Below are 18,659 nucleotides of genomic sequence, written 5' to 3'. Positions count from 1 at the left end.
AACGTCCCTATACGCCAAAGGAGACATCTAATAAACAGAGGTAAGTGATCAAATGATTAAGAGTCTTCATCCCGGCGAAATTAAAATACCGCTAATTTTACAGTAATTATGTGATATCTTCAAATAGATAAAATATAATCGAAATGGGGAACAAGAGCGCCCTAGATAATATTATTTTACATGAGATACCGTTATCACGACTCACTTATCTGCTTTCGATTTCGAGCCATTTTGAAAATCGGCATTTATTTTCGCGTTTCTAAACAGCTGAAAACGGAAAGCCACTAGGTGACTTGTGATAACGGTACCTCACGCAAAATAATATTGTCTAGGGCGCTTTTGTTCCATATTTCAATTATCTTTTATCTATTTGAAGATATCACATAATTACTGTAAAATTAGCAGTATTTTAATTTCGCCGGGATGAAAACTCTTAAGAAAGAATTGATGTAAATAAACAAGTGGAAAGAAACGGAAGAATGTTAAGAAAATTATCGGACACGATATTATTTATCAGAGATTCGCGTAGACTGAATCGAACCAGGAGTCTTTCACGCCGCAGGTAAACATATAAATTAAGGTTCTGGATGCTTATGGAATCTTAAATTTATGATAAAGCAGGGCTATATATAAATTTGAAGTAGATCCACAATATGACTTCAAGTTTCAGAAAAATAAAATGAATTTGAAATAATCCAACGTCATGGTATTCATTTTCCCACGTATATAAACTAACCATAAATCGGAAAGTAATTGTAAGTGCTTATCATTCTTGATGTGTAGTCTAGAGAATCCGGGTTCGAATCCAGTGGTTGGTTTATTTTGATTATGACTAGCGGTTTTACACATTTACCATACCAGTGGAGCATTGCATATTCATCTCACTTCTCATTATGTGTCTCGGTGAAATAAGGTTGTTCTCTTTGGGATACTGTGCTGGTTTTTGTTGCACGGGGTTCGATACTCTGTGAGAAGACACTAAACTTATTATGGTGGTTAGGATTAAACTTTGCTGGAGGTGTATACTATTTCATCATGTATTTATTAATGGAAGTGCCCGTTTTTCTCAAGAGAAATGTAATATGTAAAATTTTTAAAAGTAGAGTAATACATGATATATAATGATAAACGAATACTTTTTATGTTGTTGCTGAAAGATACACAACCTTGATGTCATGAAAAACTGTTGGGTTGCCTATCTCACAGGCACTAGGGTTTACTGTGCGTAATGTTTGCATAAATTTTGACGCCCCAATCCCCTTCGAATCGAAAATAGAGAAGAATAGCTTCGTACATGATCAGATCTGATGGTCTGTTTACAAAATTTAGTGTGTCTGTGCGGCTTCTTCCTGTGCGGAGGGGACGCGGTGGTTCAGTGGTAGAGCGTTCACCTCTGGTGCATGGGGTCCCAGCTCGCGCGAGGTGAACTTTATGGTGCACAAACATCGCATGCGTGGGTTTTCGCAGGGTTCTCCTGTTTCATCCTACTTTGTTCATTCCACAATTTCATTCATTTCTCATCATCCCTGTCTCCATTAGTGTAATCGTGGGACGTAAAACTCAAAAATTTCAGTTTTCTTCCTGTGTGAAGTTTGTATGACACACACATATATATATATTCTTTTATACTATATATAGATTTATTTGAAAAGTTTGAAATTATAATTAATTTCCCGCTGTTTATGTAAATAATAATAATAATAATAATAATAATAATAATAATAATAATAATAATAATAATAATAATAATAATAATAATAGGTTACTACTATTACGTTATACTGGAATTTTGGATGGGGGCGCGGTGGCTCAGTAGTAGAGCGTTCACCCCCGGTGCTTGCGGTTTCTGGTTCGATCCCAGCTCGCGCCGTGTGGACTTTGTGGTGGACAAACACCGTGCTCATAAGTTTTCTCGGGGTTCTCCCATTTCCTCTCACTTTCTTCATTCCACCATTTCATTCATATCTCATAATCACCGTCTCCTTTAGCCTAACTGGCATAATCGTGGGACGTTAAACTTGAAAGATTTAATTTAATTTTTTGGAATTTTGGATGGTTTTCGTTAATTTGTCCTGTTAGAAAGAGAGTATGTTTGCCTTAAACTTTTTGGTCCCTGGAAGAACATATAAACAAACTCGTCTAAAATATGTGAATTTCAGCTTTCGAAGTTTCTGTCAATAGTATTTTATTTATTGCCGTTTCGTTAAGATGCTCTTCCAAGTATTTTAATGAAATAAAACTAAATGAAGACATGGAATTGAAACACTGAAAGGAATGCTTTGAGCGAGTTTTGTACTCCATTGGAAATCGAACGCGGTACACCTTGATTAGAAAGCTGTCAAGAGCAATCAATCATTTGGACGACCTGAAGTCGATCTCTGTTTCCTTCCTCTTCGCGCTCACGCCACCAGTTCAGTGGCTTCCATAACAGAGCTTTGAAAAAGGAACTGGCCTGCCCACGTTTAAGTCCCTACGATTACGAACAGGCAGATCTATATTTTCACTTGTTAACAAAGGATAATTTTATTATTTTAATTGGGTTCACAAAATTCTCTCTAGGTTCATAATAATAAGTGCAAACTAATAAGCCGTATGTATTCGTATATAAGCACGCCTGAATATATGTCCTCTAATGTCTATTTCGAGAATCCATTTAATGTGCGGATATTTTATTGATAGTTTGATTTTGAGTTTAGCATCCCTTTCAGCAGCGAGGCTATGTGAAATGTAGACCTACAACTTAACGTGAGATCCGAACCACATGAGTTCCCGTTGGGAATCGAACCCGGGTCTCCGACGCCAAAGGCATGTACACTAGCCATATAGCCAGGAGGTAGCTCTAGTCCAATGTGGTCACCTTTAATTCTGACAAAAGAGAAAAAGTGAGTTATCGTTTCACGATGTGAAACTGTGGTGAATTTCCAAATTATGGTGACTCAGTATTGGAACCGTTAAGTAACAAGCATATATACTTCCATACAAGTAGAATTTTCAAGAAATTTCGTTTGGAACTTTTCTTTAAAAAATCGGACGAAATTATGGTGGAAAATATTTTATATTATGTTATGTGGAAACTTACTCTCGTTATTCTTGACGGATTCAAAGCTCCAAACGATTCTATCGAACGTATTTTAGGGAAGTTAAAGTGGGAACAGAGGCGCAAATCTGTGTTCAGTATTAGGAGGGGCGGCTAAGACCGTTCCCATAATCTCTGTTATTTATTTAGAAAAAAGATGTTAAAAATATTTATGAAGTTGAAAAACAATGCTGTGGAGGATCAGGAGAGCAGAGTTGTCTTCAACATTGGGAGGCGGGCAGATTTGAGGCTTATTCTGGGGGGGGGGGGGACATCAATTTCATCTCGCTTTCCTTTCCGGCAATCGGACACAAATCATCGCATTTCTCTCCCGCAAAAACACATTTCAAATCGGATTATTGGGGCACAGTCCCCGCAGTTCCAAGATTGGAGGGGACATGTCCCTCTTATCCTCCCGGGATTTGCGCAATGGGTGGGAATAGATAGATCCATGTTTAGCCGAATTGTAGAAGCTTTATTGAGCAATATTATTAATTGGTTTGGTAATGATGGAAAAGGTGTTATATACCGCGCTGAATGTGGAAGCCCATGATGGAGTTTATTGAACCGAATAATAATATAAATTTCTTTTCTTAATCTTCACAATGAGTAGTTTGCTTCGAGTGCTGACGCTGAAGTGTATTTATCTCACGTGTCTTGGACACGTTTTCTTAATATCTGCTTAAGTTTTTTTTTTATGTATCTTTTAAATGAAGTGTTTTCCTCTCTCTCTCTCTCTCTCTCTGTGTGTGTGTGTGTGTAGCCATTATAAGTGAACTTTACTCTTCTTGTTGAGTATCTCTTTTGTAACATTTAATTAAATCCAATGTCATTTTAATGATTATTATTAATTATTATAGATAATAAGATATTTCATTACCTAACATTTTCATGCATATACAGTAGAACCTCTCTAATCCGTCACTGTTGGGATTGGGATATGGTCGGAACGCAAAAAAAAAAAAAAAAATCAGATTATCAGAAAATACAGAAAAATACGGATTTATAATAGAATACGCAAACTCTGACACAAACGTGACTGTATTGTTCTCTACAGTAAAAACAAATGAACAGTAAGCACTAAAAACTGAATTGAACAATACAAGACAGAAAACACATACAATGAAAGAAATGATACAAGAGATGATGCGGTAACAGTAAGTAAATAATACCGCGACGGCAGTAAACGACAATGAGCCTCGTGAGTTACAGACGAGTCGGGACAAGTTCAGCTCGAGCACGGTCGGATCAACTGGAGTGGCGGATTAGCAGAAGGCGGACGAGAGGAGTTCTACTGTATTAAGAGTCTTCATCCCGGCGAAATTAAAATACCGCTAATTTTACAGTAATTATGTGATATCTTCAAATAGATAAAAGATAATTGAAATATGGAACAAGAGCGCCCTAGACAATATTATTTTGCGTGAGGTACCGTTATCACAATTCACCTAGTGGCTTTCCGTTTTCAGCTGTTTAGAAACGCGAAAACAAATGCCGATTTTCAAAATGGCTCGAAATCGAAAGCAGATAAGTGAGTCGTGATAACGGTATCTCATGTAAAATAATATTGTCTAGGGCGCTCTTGTTCCACATTTCGATTATCTTTTATCTATTTGAAGATATCACATAATTACTGCAAAATAAGCGGTATTTTAATTTCGCCGGGATGAAGACTCTTAAGAAGCAACCATATTTTATTTTCTCTCGTAACAACTTTGTGTTATCTTTTGGCACACTCTCTATACGGGCCGCCCATGAGGAGGGAAAGGGTACCCATGGAACCCACAGAACAACACGCTAATTTTTAGTTTCTCAATTCCTATTGAGAAAGAGCATAGAAATAAGTGTATTCCAGCATATTATGTCTCAAGAATTGAACCAAAGTATCTGAAATACAATATTAACAAGACAGAAAGTGGAAACAAAAATTCGTAACATGTTATCATAAGACAAAGCTCACCTGCGAACAATATATAGAGCCTGTTTTGTGAAGGGTCGAAAAATGTTTATCATAGTTAGGAAGGGTGGAATGTATTTCATTATATATGTAATAATTTTTCTTCCTGTGTGAGAGGGGAGGGTAAGAAGGGAAAAGTTCTGATGAAAATAAAATATTACATTCTGCCAACCTTACAAAATATAATTTGATACCTGTAAGCCTTGAAGAAGAAGAAATATATGGATGAAAATGGTTAAAGAAGGGGGAAGTAAATACATGTCCTGGAGTGAAGGAGGTGGGAATTCTGTGGTCAGGCAAAAGATGTATACGTAATGGAGTTTTACTGCAGTCTGCTATTAAAGAGTGGAAGAGTCGGTTGCTGGGAGGCGTGTGCGGTTCTCAAGAGCTCACACCTGCTGCCAAAGAAGGCCTCGGCAGACACCTTCCGGCCTCACACCAGTTAACAACACTCATTCTTTGGAAGCATCGAGGCCCAGCACCTGTCCAAGGTTGAAAATAAAAAACTTCTTAGGCCACAAAATGGTATATATTTCCATATCTTTTAGTTTTCTTTTATTCACTTTTATAGTTTTTACACTGTTTGTTTGTACGTGTGAATGGGTTGAGGAGTTTGTCAATGGTTGGCTTCAGATCGTTAATCTGTCGGCGCAGTGGCCAATGTTCATTCTAATATATTGTGCATTGTGCAGTTGAAGATCTATCTGGACATTTTGGAGACATTTTCACTTTATCTGTTGAACCTTCACCGTTGTTTACCTGTGTTGCAAGATTTACTTATCATCAGGTTTGAACCTATGGTTCTCAACCTCTAGCTACAAGTTTCGTCCTCAAGCCACATTGCCACGTTAAATGAATCTTGTAGCTGTCATTAAAAAAAAAATGCGACCCGATCTTTCTATTTACTCTTTGCATGTTACAACTTCTTGAAAGCAAGAAAGGTTTCTCCACACATGCAGTACTGCACTCTAGTGGACAAACAGTGAACCTCTTCATTAAAAATGTGTATTTTGGCGCACTTGCCCTCCTTGTCCAAAAGAACCCGTTGTTTCGGAAGCGGCAAAACTGGTTTTTCCTTTATGTCAGCGGGAAGGCGATAGCAGGTAACAAGCAAGACGTCCCAGAAAGTTGCGCATCGTTCAACTCCTTGCAAGATGGAAAAAATATTTTATGACCCTTTCAAGACTATGTGTACATGGTGAAATATGGTAGGGTTTCAAGATTTTTTTTTTTAATGACAGCTACAAGTTTTTCTAACGTGACAATGTGGCTTTAGGCATCCGTATTCCACGGTCTTCAACTAACCGTCCTGACTGAAACTCCCCGAAATAATGAGGTTGACCTTCGCAACTTCACAATTCACGCTCACTTGACCTCACTTGACCTCACCCTCACGAAACAAGCGTGAGGTGGAGTGAATGTGATGTTTTCAACCTCATACTCACGTAATTATTAAATTATGTTGTTAGTGTGAGACCAAGTAAGGGTGATGTCAAGCATGGTGAAGTGAGTGTGATGTCGAAATGATGTGAATATGAGGTCGAGTAAGCATGAGGTACAGTGAATGTGATGTTGGGTTGATAAGCACGGGATCGAAATGATGTTGAGTGTGAGGTCGAGTGAGCGTGATATCAGATTGATAGCATAAGCGTGAGGCTAGTCCAAAATGTGTAGGTTGTATTGAAGTTTAGCGTCTGTTTCAGTATTGAGGGTATATGAGATGTGGACCTATAGCTCAACGTGGGATCTGAAGTATATGAATTCCTACCCGGATCAAACCCGGATCTCCTACGCCAAAGACGCGTCTTCTACCCATATAGCCACGAAGGAACTCTAATCCAATCTGGTGACCTTTAATTCTGACGTCAGAGTTACCCGTTTTAATGCCATCCAATCAGCTTTCTTTCCTCCCCTCTGAAGTTTTCCTTCCCCAATACTTTGTATGGCGTTTCTTATGTTTCCATTTCTTCTTAATCTCCTAACCAATGTCATCTCCTTTTTCTATTATTTTGCATTTTTCTGCACTCTATGCCCAACACTTTCACATTAAGAGTCTTCATCCCGGCGAAATTAAAATTCCGCTAATTTAACAGTAAGTATGTGATATCTTCAAATAGATAAAAGATAATCGAAATGTGGAACAAGAGCGCCCTAGACAATATCATTTCACATGAGATACCGTTATCACGACTCACTTATCTGGTTTCGATTTCGAGCCATGTTGAAAATCGGCACTTACTTTCGCGTTTCTAAACAGCTGAAAACGGAAAGCCACTAGGTGACTTGTGATAACGGTACCTCACGCAAAATAATATTGTCTAGGGCGCTCTTGTTCCATATTTCAATTATCTTTTATTTATTTGAAGATATCACATAATTACTGTAAAATTAGCGGTATTGTAATTTCGCCGGGATGAAGACTCTTAATATCTTATCTCCTCCGTCTTCAGTACTAGCTCTCTAAGAGCCCAAACGAAACCAGCTTCTTAGTCCACAACTGTAAGAGTTACAATTTCCTTATGTATATTTTTTCAACTCCATTTATATGGTTTCATACTATGTAAATGGATGGCGATGATCTTAAGGGTGGTCACAAGGCAGAAAATCTGTCAAGAGATTTGCTTAAACAGCTGTGTCATTTCAGATTATATCGAAAGGGAGGAGAGGGCAAGATTCTCCACCGACAAAGCTTCACGTTTTTTAGTCGTATATTAATAAACAATTGATTCAAAATTATGTATTTCTCAAACTCAGAAAGGAGGACAATTGTCTCATCCTGCCTTCCCCAAATGACGCCCCTGATTGAAAAAAAAATGTATACAGTAGAAGTCCTCTTGTTCGTCCTCGGCTGGTCCGCCACTCCATTTGATCCGACCGTACTCGAGCCGAATATGTCCCGACTCGTCGGTGGCTCACGAGGCCCATTGTCGTTTACTGCAGTCGCGGCATTATTGTTTACTTGTTGTTACCGCATATCTGCTTTAGTGGTCAGTCATCTGTTGTATCGTTTCTGTCGTTCTACGTGTTTTCTGTACTGTAGTGTGCAGTTTTTAGTGCTTATTGTTAGTTTTTTTTTTTTTTTTTTTTTTGTAGAGAACAGTACAATCATTTTTGAGTTCAGAGATTGTTCATTTTATTGCAAATCTGTATTTCTCTGTATTTTCTGATAATTCGTCATTTTTTTGCGTTCCGATCATACCTCTAGTCCCAAAAGTGACGGATTAGATAGGTTCTACTGTATTTATCACTTTTGTGTCTTGTAGACCTATAGACACTGTGATTTTACGAGAATCGAACTATGCATATGAATTCGCGAATGTCTGGGTGCTAGATGAGTCGTGTTGTCGAACATAACAATTGTACTGTCTTGTGCAAAGAAGCTGGTCACCCACGTCTATTTCAAAAGCCCTCTGTCCATAGATGGAATTTAATTAAGAGGCAGTTAATTCTTTTTTGACTAATTGAGATTATTATGTCAAGACAAAGTATTAAATCTTCTTCGTATGGTTGTGAGAGAACGGCCTAGAAAAGAGAGGTGGGTGGCCATTTACCCTTTGAACTTGTATATTTTATTATCAATTTAATTTTGTATTAGAATTTTATTAGATTTAGAGTTAGATACTGAGTCCTCTTTTCTCTTTTATCGTTGCAGCTGCCCGAATGACCGGAAGTCAAGTGTGCAGGCCGCACTTCCATACGCCGCTTCACCCATGGATCTCGGACACCAAACCAATGGTGCCACAACCAGCGCACGGTTCAACGTGGTGTTCACCCTTCAGCGCCAGCAAACCTCCTCACCCGTCACCGCCCACGGGTCCGCTGTCGGTGCACCCGCCAACCACCGCCAGCCTCTCTCATTCTAGTCCGCATCTCTTCAGTTTCCCACCGACGCCACCAAAGGACGCGACGCCTGACAACGTCAACACCAGCACGGCATCGTCGCAAGACTACCAATCTGGATCCAACGTCTCTCCTGCCGCTGTGGCGGTAGCAGCTGCGGCGGCAGCGGCTGCTGGTAACCACGTCGGGTCGTCGGATCCCGGTGCATGCGTCGACATCAAGCCAGCGGCCATGATCACGTCACTAGGATCTTCCCTGTCCAACTGCTCCAGTTCGAAGCCTCGAGAAGGTAGTACGGCGTTCTCAAGCTCCCCCGCGGCGACAACTTCAGCGGGGTCCTCGCCCCCTCATCCCCACCATCACTTGTCCCACCAACATCCGTCTAGCCATTCGATGCCTACGTCCCACTACCCGTACCCACATCACCCGTCCGGCCCTACTTCCGATATCGCATCCTCAGGGTACAGCTTTCATCCTGCCGCAGGTGTGTTCAGTGCTAAATCTCTGCAACAGGCGAAACCGAGAACGAAGTCCAGGTCCAGTGCTGGTAAGGATAACTATGAAAGAAAGAGCAACAAAGAAAAGAATCACTAACAATCTACAAACACTCTGTATAACTTACAATTAGTTGCAGCTAATTTTCGCTTTTTAACATTTATTTTGTTGCTTCTTTCAATTTTTGTTTTGATTTGTTTGTTGTAGCATATCTTTTTTTCTGTCTTCAAACACTTATTTTCGATTATAATTAAGAACCAGTGGCGGATCGTGTATGAAGTTATGATTGTGTTCAACTGCCTATTTATAATGACCACCAATCTTTCTCTACAAGTTTCTACTTTATTAAATTTATCTGAAAGATATTTACAGTAGAAATGTTTCATGAAATACTAAACTTATAAGTGGCTGATTTCGTGAAAGGAAAAACGTTTCCCATTTGTTTAAAAATGGCCACTTGTATAGAGGAAGGTAGCCATTTAAAATATACGATATCACCCGTCTAAAATTGGGCAGCTACACAGGATCAATCAAATTCCGAATATGCTTAGCTTAGAATAAATAGAATTGGCCATACCCTTGGTGATACTGAGTATATCTATAGTATTACTTTTATTCGCCACCTTTCCAAGGTATTTTTTAGGCAGTTTGGGACATTGAGGGTGTTCTGTATACATGACTGTATGTCTTCTTTATATATAGACTAAAAATTATCATACAGTCCATATTCATAGCTTATTAAAGAGAAGTGTGTCATACTTCGTCGTCATGCACAGACCGCCACTGGTTTAGACAGTATTCATAACCTTACAGATGGCCTTAATTTAGACTACGCATTGTCAGACCTCGTTATTGCCTTACTAAAGTTTGAAGTTTCTGCTCTCTGAACAGGAATCGATAGAATTTTAATCCAAAATCCAAATTTGTTACGATTTGAATCCAAATTTGTTACGACTTCGTAAACCTTTTTTTTTTTCGGCAGTAAATGGTTTTCCAGAACGTCGAGAACTTAGCCAAATCGATTTCTCGCACTCGAACATATGAGATCCACGCATCTATCGAAATGGTTGTAGAAAATGGTTTAAGTCTTCACTAAGATGAATTTCCCCACGCTCATTCTTACACGACTTTCTAAAAGTCCAGGCTTAATGGACATACTGTATTTCTGGTTATAATAATAATAATAAGAAGAAGAAGAAGAAGAAATAAGAAAAAGAAGAATTGTTGAGGCAAATTACTTGGGTCCTCAGTAAAGAATTTTCCCATATCCATTTGCAAATAACTTTTCGCGAAATCCGTGACCTTCATTTTCTTGGTTTCCATACAATGGTAGATTACTTCATGCCATAAAAAAGGTTACACCCCCTCCCCCTAACCGAGATACGTGTAGAGTCAACGTTTCAAGACTTTAACATATGATAATAGTGTACCTGGAAGGAATTTCTTAACCTTCCTTATCTTGTGCTAAAAGGTTTCTTAACTTGTAGTAAATTTAGGTGCGCCGCAAATTTTGAAATCAGAATTTATGACTGCAAATAGAATTTTAGGCTGTAAATGTAATTAAATTCATGTTTGAATCCATAAAGGAATACCATAGTCTTTTATTCGATTTTCACAAATAAACAAATGGAAGAAATAAATTCGCTTAGTTGAGCTGTAGGTGTTGCACTTGTTTGTCAGTATAATAATAAATATCCACACGGAAACGAACCTGGAACCTTCAAAGCTAGGGATGCGCACGAGACAAGATTTGTGGCTGTCTCGTCTCGAAAATATGCTGTAAAAGTGATGTCTCGACTCGAAAAATGTATATTTCTTTATTGGAAGAGCCGTGTCTCGACTCGAATTTTGTCAGGAAAATCCTGTCTCGACTCGTCTCGTGCACATCCCTATTCAAAGCTCATATGCAAACCAAGGGAGAGTGTAGTCAGGAGCACCCGTTCGTAGCAACTCGTGTACTGTCCGCTTATGAGACAAAAGTTGAGTTTGCCTTCCCCCGCTAATGTATAGTGGGTAGCACACGTGCCTTTGGTGCACGGGGTCCTTGGTTCGATTACCGGTGGTTTGACCTCCACCTTAAAACTGTAGGTCCACATCTCATATAGCCTTGATGCTAAAAGGGACGGTAAAATCCAATCCAAGAAACCAAATTGAGATCGAATTTTCGAGCATGCCCTCCAAAGGTGATCTGACCTCTCCCAATCTACGCAGTCAAGAAATTTTCGAAAGTTGCAAGAAACAAGCGTTTATTATCTGTTCATTACAGTATTTGTTAATATTCTTCACAAGTAACTGGGCTTAAGTAATAAAATAGTTAGTTATTCCTATTCCTGATGAATTATTGTTACAGCAGTGATCAGCCGAGATAGCTCCTGTGAGGCCGTTCACTTTTTATGCCTTAACGAAACAAAACAATAGTCCACGCACCGAACAGATATAATATTTCACATTAATTTTGACTGTACATTAATTTCCCACAATTGTAATAGTTATTAATAACTATACATTTCTTTCCTGTTTTTTTTTCTCCGAGAAATTCAAAGAAAAGTAGGCCTGATGGGCGAGTTCTTTTTTATATATATATATATATATATATATATATATATATATATATATATATATATATATGAATCTTATAAGTTCCATACTTCCGTCAATACTGCTCTCCCTCAATATATATAATATATACTGACCAAATACAATAACTTAAATCTGTGAACCAGGACATGGTATCTCAGCTGTCTTGTAGGCGAGATAGTGTGGTGGGGGAGGCTTATTTTGTGAGGACTAATGTATGATGAACTGTTCACTCACTGATTCCACCGGATTCAAATCTTTGTCGACGTTGACTTGGTGGAGCCCACGTTAGTAGTAAGCTCTGTCCTTCATAACCACGCTGTTGCATAAAGGCTAAAATAAAAATAGAAAACTCAAGTATCTTAAATACCTGTGTCATTTTAGTTTCTGAGTCCGTTGTTGTATTTGGCAATGTCCTTTACTTCCTGATGCATAATTTTAAAATTTATAACATCGAATTAATTAATTAATAAAGTTACATGTAACGCAAATTTATTATTACAATGTAAGAAGCATTTACATTATACAGACCTGAAGAAAAAAATAGTCTAATTAAATAATTAAGAACGCCGTCCGTTTCAAAGAAGGTTTTAAAAAATTAGAAAAATTCAACAATTAAAATTTCTGTTTGTTTCAAAGAAATAAAAGAGTTATGAACAATTAAAATCCATGTTCATTTCAAAGAAAGAAAAAAGCAGGAAAATTCAACAATTAAAATTCCCGTTCGTTTCCTAGAAAGAAAAATCGGAAAAATTCGACAATTAAGATCTCCGTTCGTTTCAAAGAGAAAAGAAAATCAGGAAAATTTAGCAATTAAAATCGCCGTTCGTTTCAAAGAAAATCTGGAAAATTCAACAATTAAAATCCCCATTCATTTCGAAGATAGAAAAAGAATATTTCCCCCTAGTAATTAATAATCTTGAAAGCGAAGATGTCGCAGGCGTTACGACTGTGTACTACCTTTTCAGTGCACACTCTTCAAAGTTCAATTTCAAGTGGGAAAACATTGAACACATTATGATGATTTGGATTCCAGTTTAAACTAGATTTTACAGAGACCCACTGGCTCAAATGATAGAGTGCTTCACCTCTGGAGCGGGTATAGTTAAATTTACAGTAAAGTTGCACCATCCGGTCGTGACGTAATGTCACGTTGTAATTAATTCATTTTGCACACACAACTTTTGATTAGAAAAAGTTATTTTTCTTACGCTACAAAACAGCTGAGCGAGCGTCAGCAAACGAATAGGGTTAGAATCCCGGCAGGGCTCGTTTTATTCCATTTTTGCCACCATAATAATACCGCGTGACATTACGTCACGCTTGGGTGCTAGAACTTCGATGTAAATCTAACCTCACCCTTCTGGAGTTCCTGATTCAATCTCAGATTCATGTCAAATGGGCTTTGTAGTGGACAAACATTGTGTATGTAAATTTTTCGTGGTTTTTCCACTTCCTTCATTCCACTGTTTCGTTCATTGTCACCATCACTGCTCTGTTCTTTATGAGCATAATCGTGAGACGTTAAGCTGAAAAACTGTATACCCCAAGTCGCATATAGCCTCAATGCTGAAAAGGAACGCGAAACGTCATTAAACAAACTATTTCCTAGGCTTGGTTTGCCGAAGTGGGAGTCGAACCCCGCTTCTCTTGCTCTACTATAGCAATAATCTGTTATACCTAGGAACACTGTCTGCCCGAGAAAAGAAATAAATTTCTTCCACTCTGAATTAATTAAATCTATTCTTGCTATGACTGTGTATCACATAACGAACGCCCTTGGCTACACTTTTTTTTTTGAATGAAAAAAGTTGTAAAGGCATAGTGGAGTATGGTGATGCGTAGAATTCTAATTCAAGGTCTTCTTTTTTTTTTTTTCTTCTGGGAAATGAATACATAAGTAATACTGTTGTTGTTATTTTTAGAGTCACAAGTCACACACTGTATCAATTTGTTTTGCAATTTCATATGCAGTTATTTAATTTTGTTTATATTATTGTTTCTATTTACTATTACTATTATGATTCTATTATTTCTAGTAATAGTAACTTCCTTTCTTTTTCTTACTTTTTTTCCTTGTTAAGTTAGTTTACTGTTTGGCTAAACAACGCGTGTGAATTTTTCTTTTCCTTTTTAGGAAGTTTTATTTAAATATACTTTAAACAACTAACACGGTTTACTGGGATTATCTTTTACTAAGCACTGACCTGACGTAACAGTTCTGGGCGCACTAACCATTACTAATTGAGCACTTCACGCATATTCCTCCTACATTACTTGTCATATCCATTTACTTTTTTGCCATCTTGTATATCCAGGCTGCGAAAGAATACCACTGCCAAACTACGGGAGGTGATTTTTCAAAATCATCATCATCATAGTTATTATGTCTTATTTGCCACAAGAGGCATTATATTCTCCTTTTACGGTTGCTTTCTGTAATACTATCTGTTCTAGTTTTATTTTTCTCGATCCTCGTGCCATACCTTCTATCACATGCCAAATAATACAGTTTCTTCTTAAATAATATCCTAACCCGTTTATTTTCCTGTTTTTAACTATTTCTAGTATTGTTATTCTTTCTTCCAACGCTTACTTTACCTTCTACCGTACCTTCTATCATGTCCTTAATAACACAGTTTATTCTCAAATAATATCCTAACCCGTTTATTTTCCTGTTTTTAACTATTTCTAGTATTGTTATTCTTTCTTCCAACGCTTACTTTACCTTCTACCGTACCTTCTATCATGTCCTTAATAACACAGTTTATTCTCAAATAATATCCTAACCAGTTTATTTTTCTCTTTTTAACTATTTCCAGTGTTTATTCTTTCTTCCAACGCTTACTTTACCTTCTACCGTACCTTCTATCATGTCCTTAATAACACAGTTTATTCTCAAATAATATCCTAACCAGTTTATTTTTCTCTTTTTAACTATTTCCAGTGTTTATTCTTTCTTCCAACGCTTACTTTACCTTCTACCATACCTTCTATCATATCCTTAATAATACAATTTCTTCTTAAATAATGTCCTAACCAGTTTCTCTTCGTCTTTTCAGTTACCTCCAGTATTGTTCTCTCCTCCAACACTTGCTCTTATTTTCCATCAATGTGTAAGAACATAATTTCATCTAAAATAATGCCTTATCTAGTTTTTTTCCCCTTTCTAACTACTTTCAGTACTCTTGTGTTTCTTTTCCTTGCCTTCGTTTCGCGTTCACCTTCATGATCTTCACTGATGTTGCTTTTCTTCTTCGTAAAGGATCTTTTTTTTTTTTTCATAATCCCTACTCTTGCATTTATTTCTCGTTCACATTTCAGATCTTCACTAATGATAGTTTTCTCCGTCCTAAAGGCTTCTTTCACCATTCCTACCCTTACATTTATTTTCCGTTCACATTTCAGATCATTAATAGTGTTATCTAGTTATCAAAACTAATAACCTGTTCTACTTCCTTCCTTTGACACCGTTCCCTCTGCTCCAATAATCGTTGCTTCTGTCTCTCAGATGTTTTATTTTCATCTCATGTTCTTCACAGCAATTCCTCAATTTTTTTTAGCGTTGCTAATTTTCCTTTGAGATTCCTATAAATATAATATAAGAAAGTAGTTTCAAAAAGTGTGGAAAGTTCAAAAAGTTAGTTTTTGAAGCGCTTGAAAACTATAGAACCTAACCCAATAGTTTAAAAAAAATTGTAGATAGAGTGAAATAGTTCTATCTCAAATGTTCGTGTTGGGTACAAATGCAGTTGAAATTTTTCAAACAATAACCTTAAGTGTCATAGGGAAGCTATGGTTCGAAAATGTGGATATTCAGATAAAATAGGTAATAATTTAGACCCTATACTATAGTTTTCAAGCTAGGGTACTTAAAAAATTGGATTTTCTAATTCATTTGATATAAAGAATTATCCTCCGCAGTTTGATGATCGATTTTTTTTTTTTTTTTTTTTTGTCGCAGCCTGTATATACATATTTCCTTTCGTTAACCCTGTAGATTACAATGTGTGTTGTTTATGTGTGTTTATTGGTGTGGAATACTTGTAATTTGTTGTAGTAGCCGCTAGCTGATGAATTATTAATGTATTATTATAATGGTACTTATGTTTTCTAAAGGATTATTTATTATTTGTGTATACAACGAACTGTCTATTCTTTGCATTGTCAGTTTATTAAAAAATTTAGTAAAATTACATCGATTTCTGGCAGTTGTGCTATCACAACATTGTTGTAAAATTATAGCGTAGCATGATAAATGTTGTTATTGTTACAGTAAACATTGAATAATGTTAAAAATAACAGTCAGTAATAATAATTGATCTTTTTGTATCAAGTGCGTTTCTCTGGGTATTTTGGCGTTAATTTTAATGCCTACAACATGACATTATATTTGCCAGGAATCCGCTGTAATTTTAAAAAGAAATATGTAATATAAGCTTATATTGTATAACAACAAGCATAACGTATAATCAATTTGCATTCTTTCTTAATAACAGAAATAACAGTTACAATCATTTCCAACTTTTCAATACGATTGATGTCTAGGGTTCGATTCTCGGTGAGGGCACATTTGAACGACCAAAGTGGTTCGGATTCCACTATGATCAGTCTAGCAGTATGATCACTTTAGTCTAGCAGGCATAACAGTGGGACATTAACCAAATCAATGATTGATGTCTATTCATGCCCAAGTGACTACGCTCATGTTTTGTGTGAGTATGGTCATGAGTTTAATCTCCATTGAGAGCTATCTATTGTGGATAAAAAGTCGAAGCAATATGTACACACAAATTCATTATGAAAAAAAAAAAACCTGATTCCTGAAGTATTAGGATGGATAATCAGGAGTAACTGATATCTTGATAAAAATAAGGATAACCAGAGATTTGAAAGATGAAATATTAAATACGATTATTATTAAATATTAAGGACGATTAAATAAAACCTTTAGGGACAAAAATCCTGAGTAGATTAAACGTTGACCGATAGCAGCACGGGTAGGTAATAGTTTTTGGTTGCAAACAAAAATTACAAGTACCTCAAGCCTCTACATATGAAGTAACAGGTAGATAAAGCTTTTTACGTATAAAAAGCACACACAGACAATGCTTTGACTAATAATATTACGGGTAGATAAAGCTTCATCAGATAAAAATAATAGGTAGATAAAGCTTTGACTAATAACAAGGGTAGATAAAGCTTATAAAAATTACATTTAGCCAATGCTTTGATGATAATATCACAGGTAGATAAAGCTTTAACAGATAAAACTAATAGGGATAAAGCTTTGACTAATAACATCACAGGTAAATAAAATTTTGTGTTGATAAAAATAACCGATGAATAAAGGTTTAACAAATAATATAACAGATAAATATTTGGCATATTAGAACTCAAAGTTTTGATATCGAAAAGCTTTGACAGGTTCGAGTTTTGGAAATAAAACTGCAAGTACCAGTACATGAATCTTCCATTCATAAAATTAACCAGAAGGTCAATTCTTTGCAGTTACCAATCACAAGTTGATACAATTAAAAAGAAAATACTAGTAAACACAATTTTTGTAATTCGTTGTTCTAAGCTTTCACGACAAGATTTCAACATTGCTTTCTCTTGTTTTTGAGGTGATAAACAACGTATTTTAGGTATTTAATCGACGATTGTTTTGCTGGTCCGATCGCCCGCCTCCTCAGGGTCAGGATTAGCGAAACGATTGTCGATTAAATACCTAAAATGCACTATGTTTATCACCTGAAAACCAGAGACAGAGAGAGCAACGTAGAACTTTTGTAAATCGAATAACGAGTGGGGGGAATTTGAAAGATCTAATCTTGAGTAGGAAACGTGTTACATAGAATTATAGGTAGATACAAGCTTGAAGAAAAAAAAATATATTGCCAGCAGACATTGCTTAGCGGATTAATTCCGCAATAGATAAATCTTGGACAAATTGAAAATCGCTATTTGCTCGAAAAATTGTTCTGGCCATTTTGTTTTTGTTGCGTGAATCAACATATAACATTGTATCATTATTATTAGATACTAGCTGAACCTGCGCTGTTTGCGCAGCTCAGCGTTTTGATATCAACATGAACCTCCTTCCTGTTTATTATATCTGTAGAAGTCCATTTATAGACAAATAAAAGACAGGAAGACTCTCAAAGGGAATGAATTGCTATAGACACACACATAAATGTAGTATTTTAATACATAAAATGTCGGGGAGAGTTTGTGGCAAACTTGTATAAGTGATATATGATACCAGATGCAAATATTTTTTTTCTTATAATTCCATATCCGAGTACACCTTATTGTGGGTCCACAAGCTTTCAAAGTTGCCAGCTTGCAATATGTTTTGTCCAGCAAAGCGCCTGAAATGTCCATCAACCCGCTATACATAGTTCCTCTACTGGTTGCCTTTCACAAGGATATCAACCTTGAAGTCCTAGTGGCAATATTAAACTAATAGGGCCAAAACGACGCCTAAAATGTGGAATAGAAAAATAAAGACAAGTTTCTTTGAAAATTTGAGTTAGAACTGGACAATCTACACAAAATTTGGAATCAACCAGTGAAAACAACACGTTTCTAGCACTTGTAGGTTTCGAGATATTGTCGAAAGGAATTGCCCATAAACATATAAACCTAGCATTTTAATATATAGATTTTTTAAAAATAAAAATTCAGAAAGACTAACTTCTGTAACAAATA

The 18,659-nt window shown here is 36.6% G+C and overlaps 1 protein-coding gene across 3 annotated transcripts in view; it reads left to right on the top strand.

The window, feature by feature from the left end:
- Window positions 1–18,659, top strand: part of grn (GATA binding protein grain) — a 334,408-nt gene that overhangs the window by 132,823 nt on the left and 182,926 nt on the right. For 2 of the 3 annotated variants that reach the window (XM_081742088.1, XM_081742089.1), the window contains one exon: window positions 8,686–9,420. In XM_081742088.1, coding sequence (XP_081598214.1) covers window positions 8,686–9,420 — 735 coding nt within the window. The remainder of the gene's footprint in view (window positions 1–8,685; window positions 9,421–18,659) is intronic. The other variant, XM_081742090.1, reaches the window with a different exon arrangement.

Source organism: Thermobia domestica, chromosome 16 (genome assembly GCF_964235325.1).
Source record: "Thermobia domestica chromosome 16, izTheDome1.hap1.1, whole genome shotgun sequence".
NCBI lineage: Eukaryota > Metazoa > Arthropoda > Insecta > Zygentoma > Lepismatidae > Thermobia > Thermobia domestica.
Note: the sequence above shows the minus strand (reverse complement) of the source record. Positions and strands in the feature narration are given on the sequence as shown.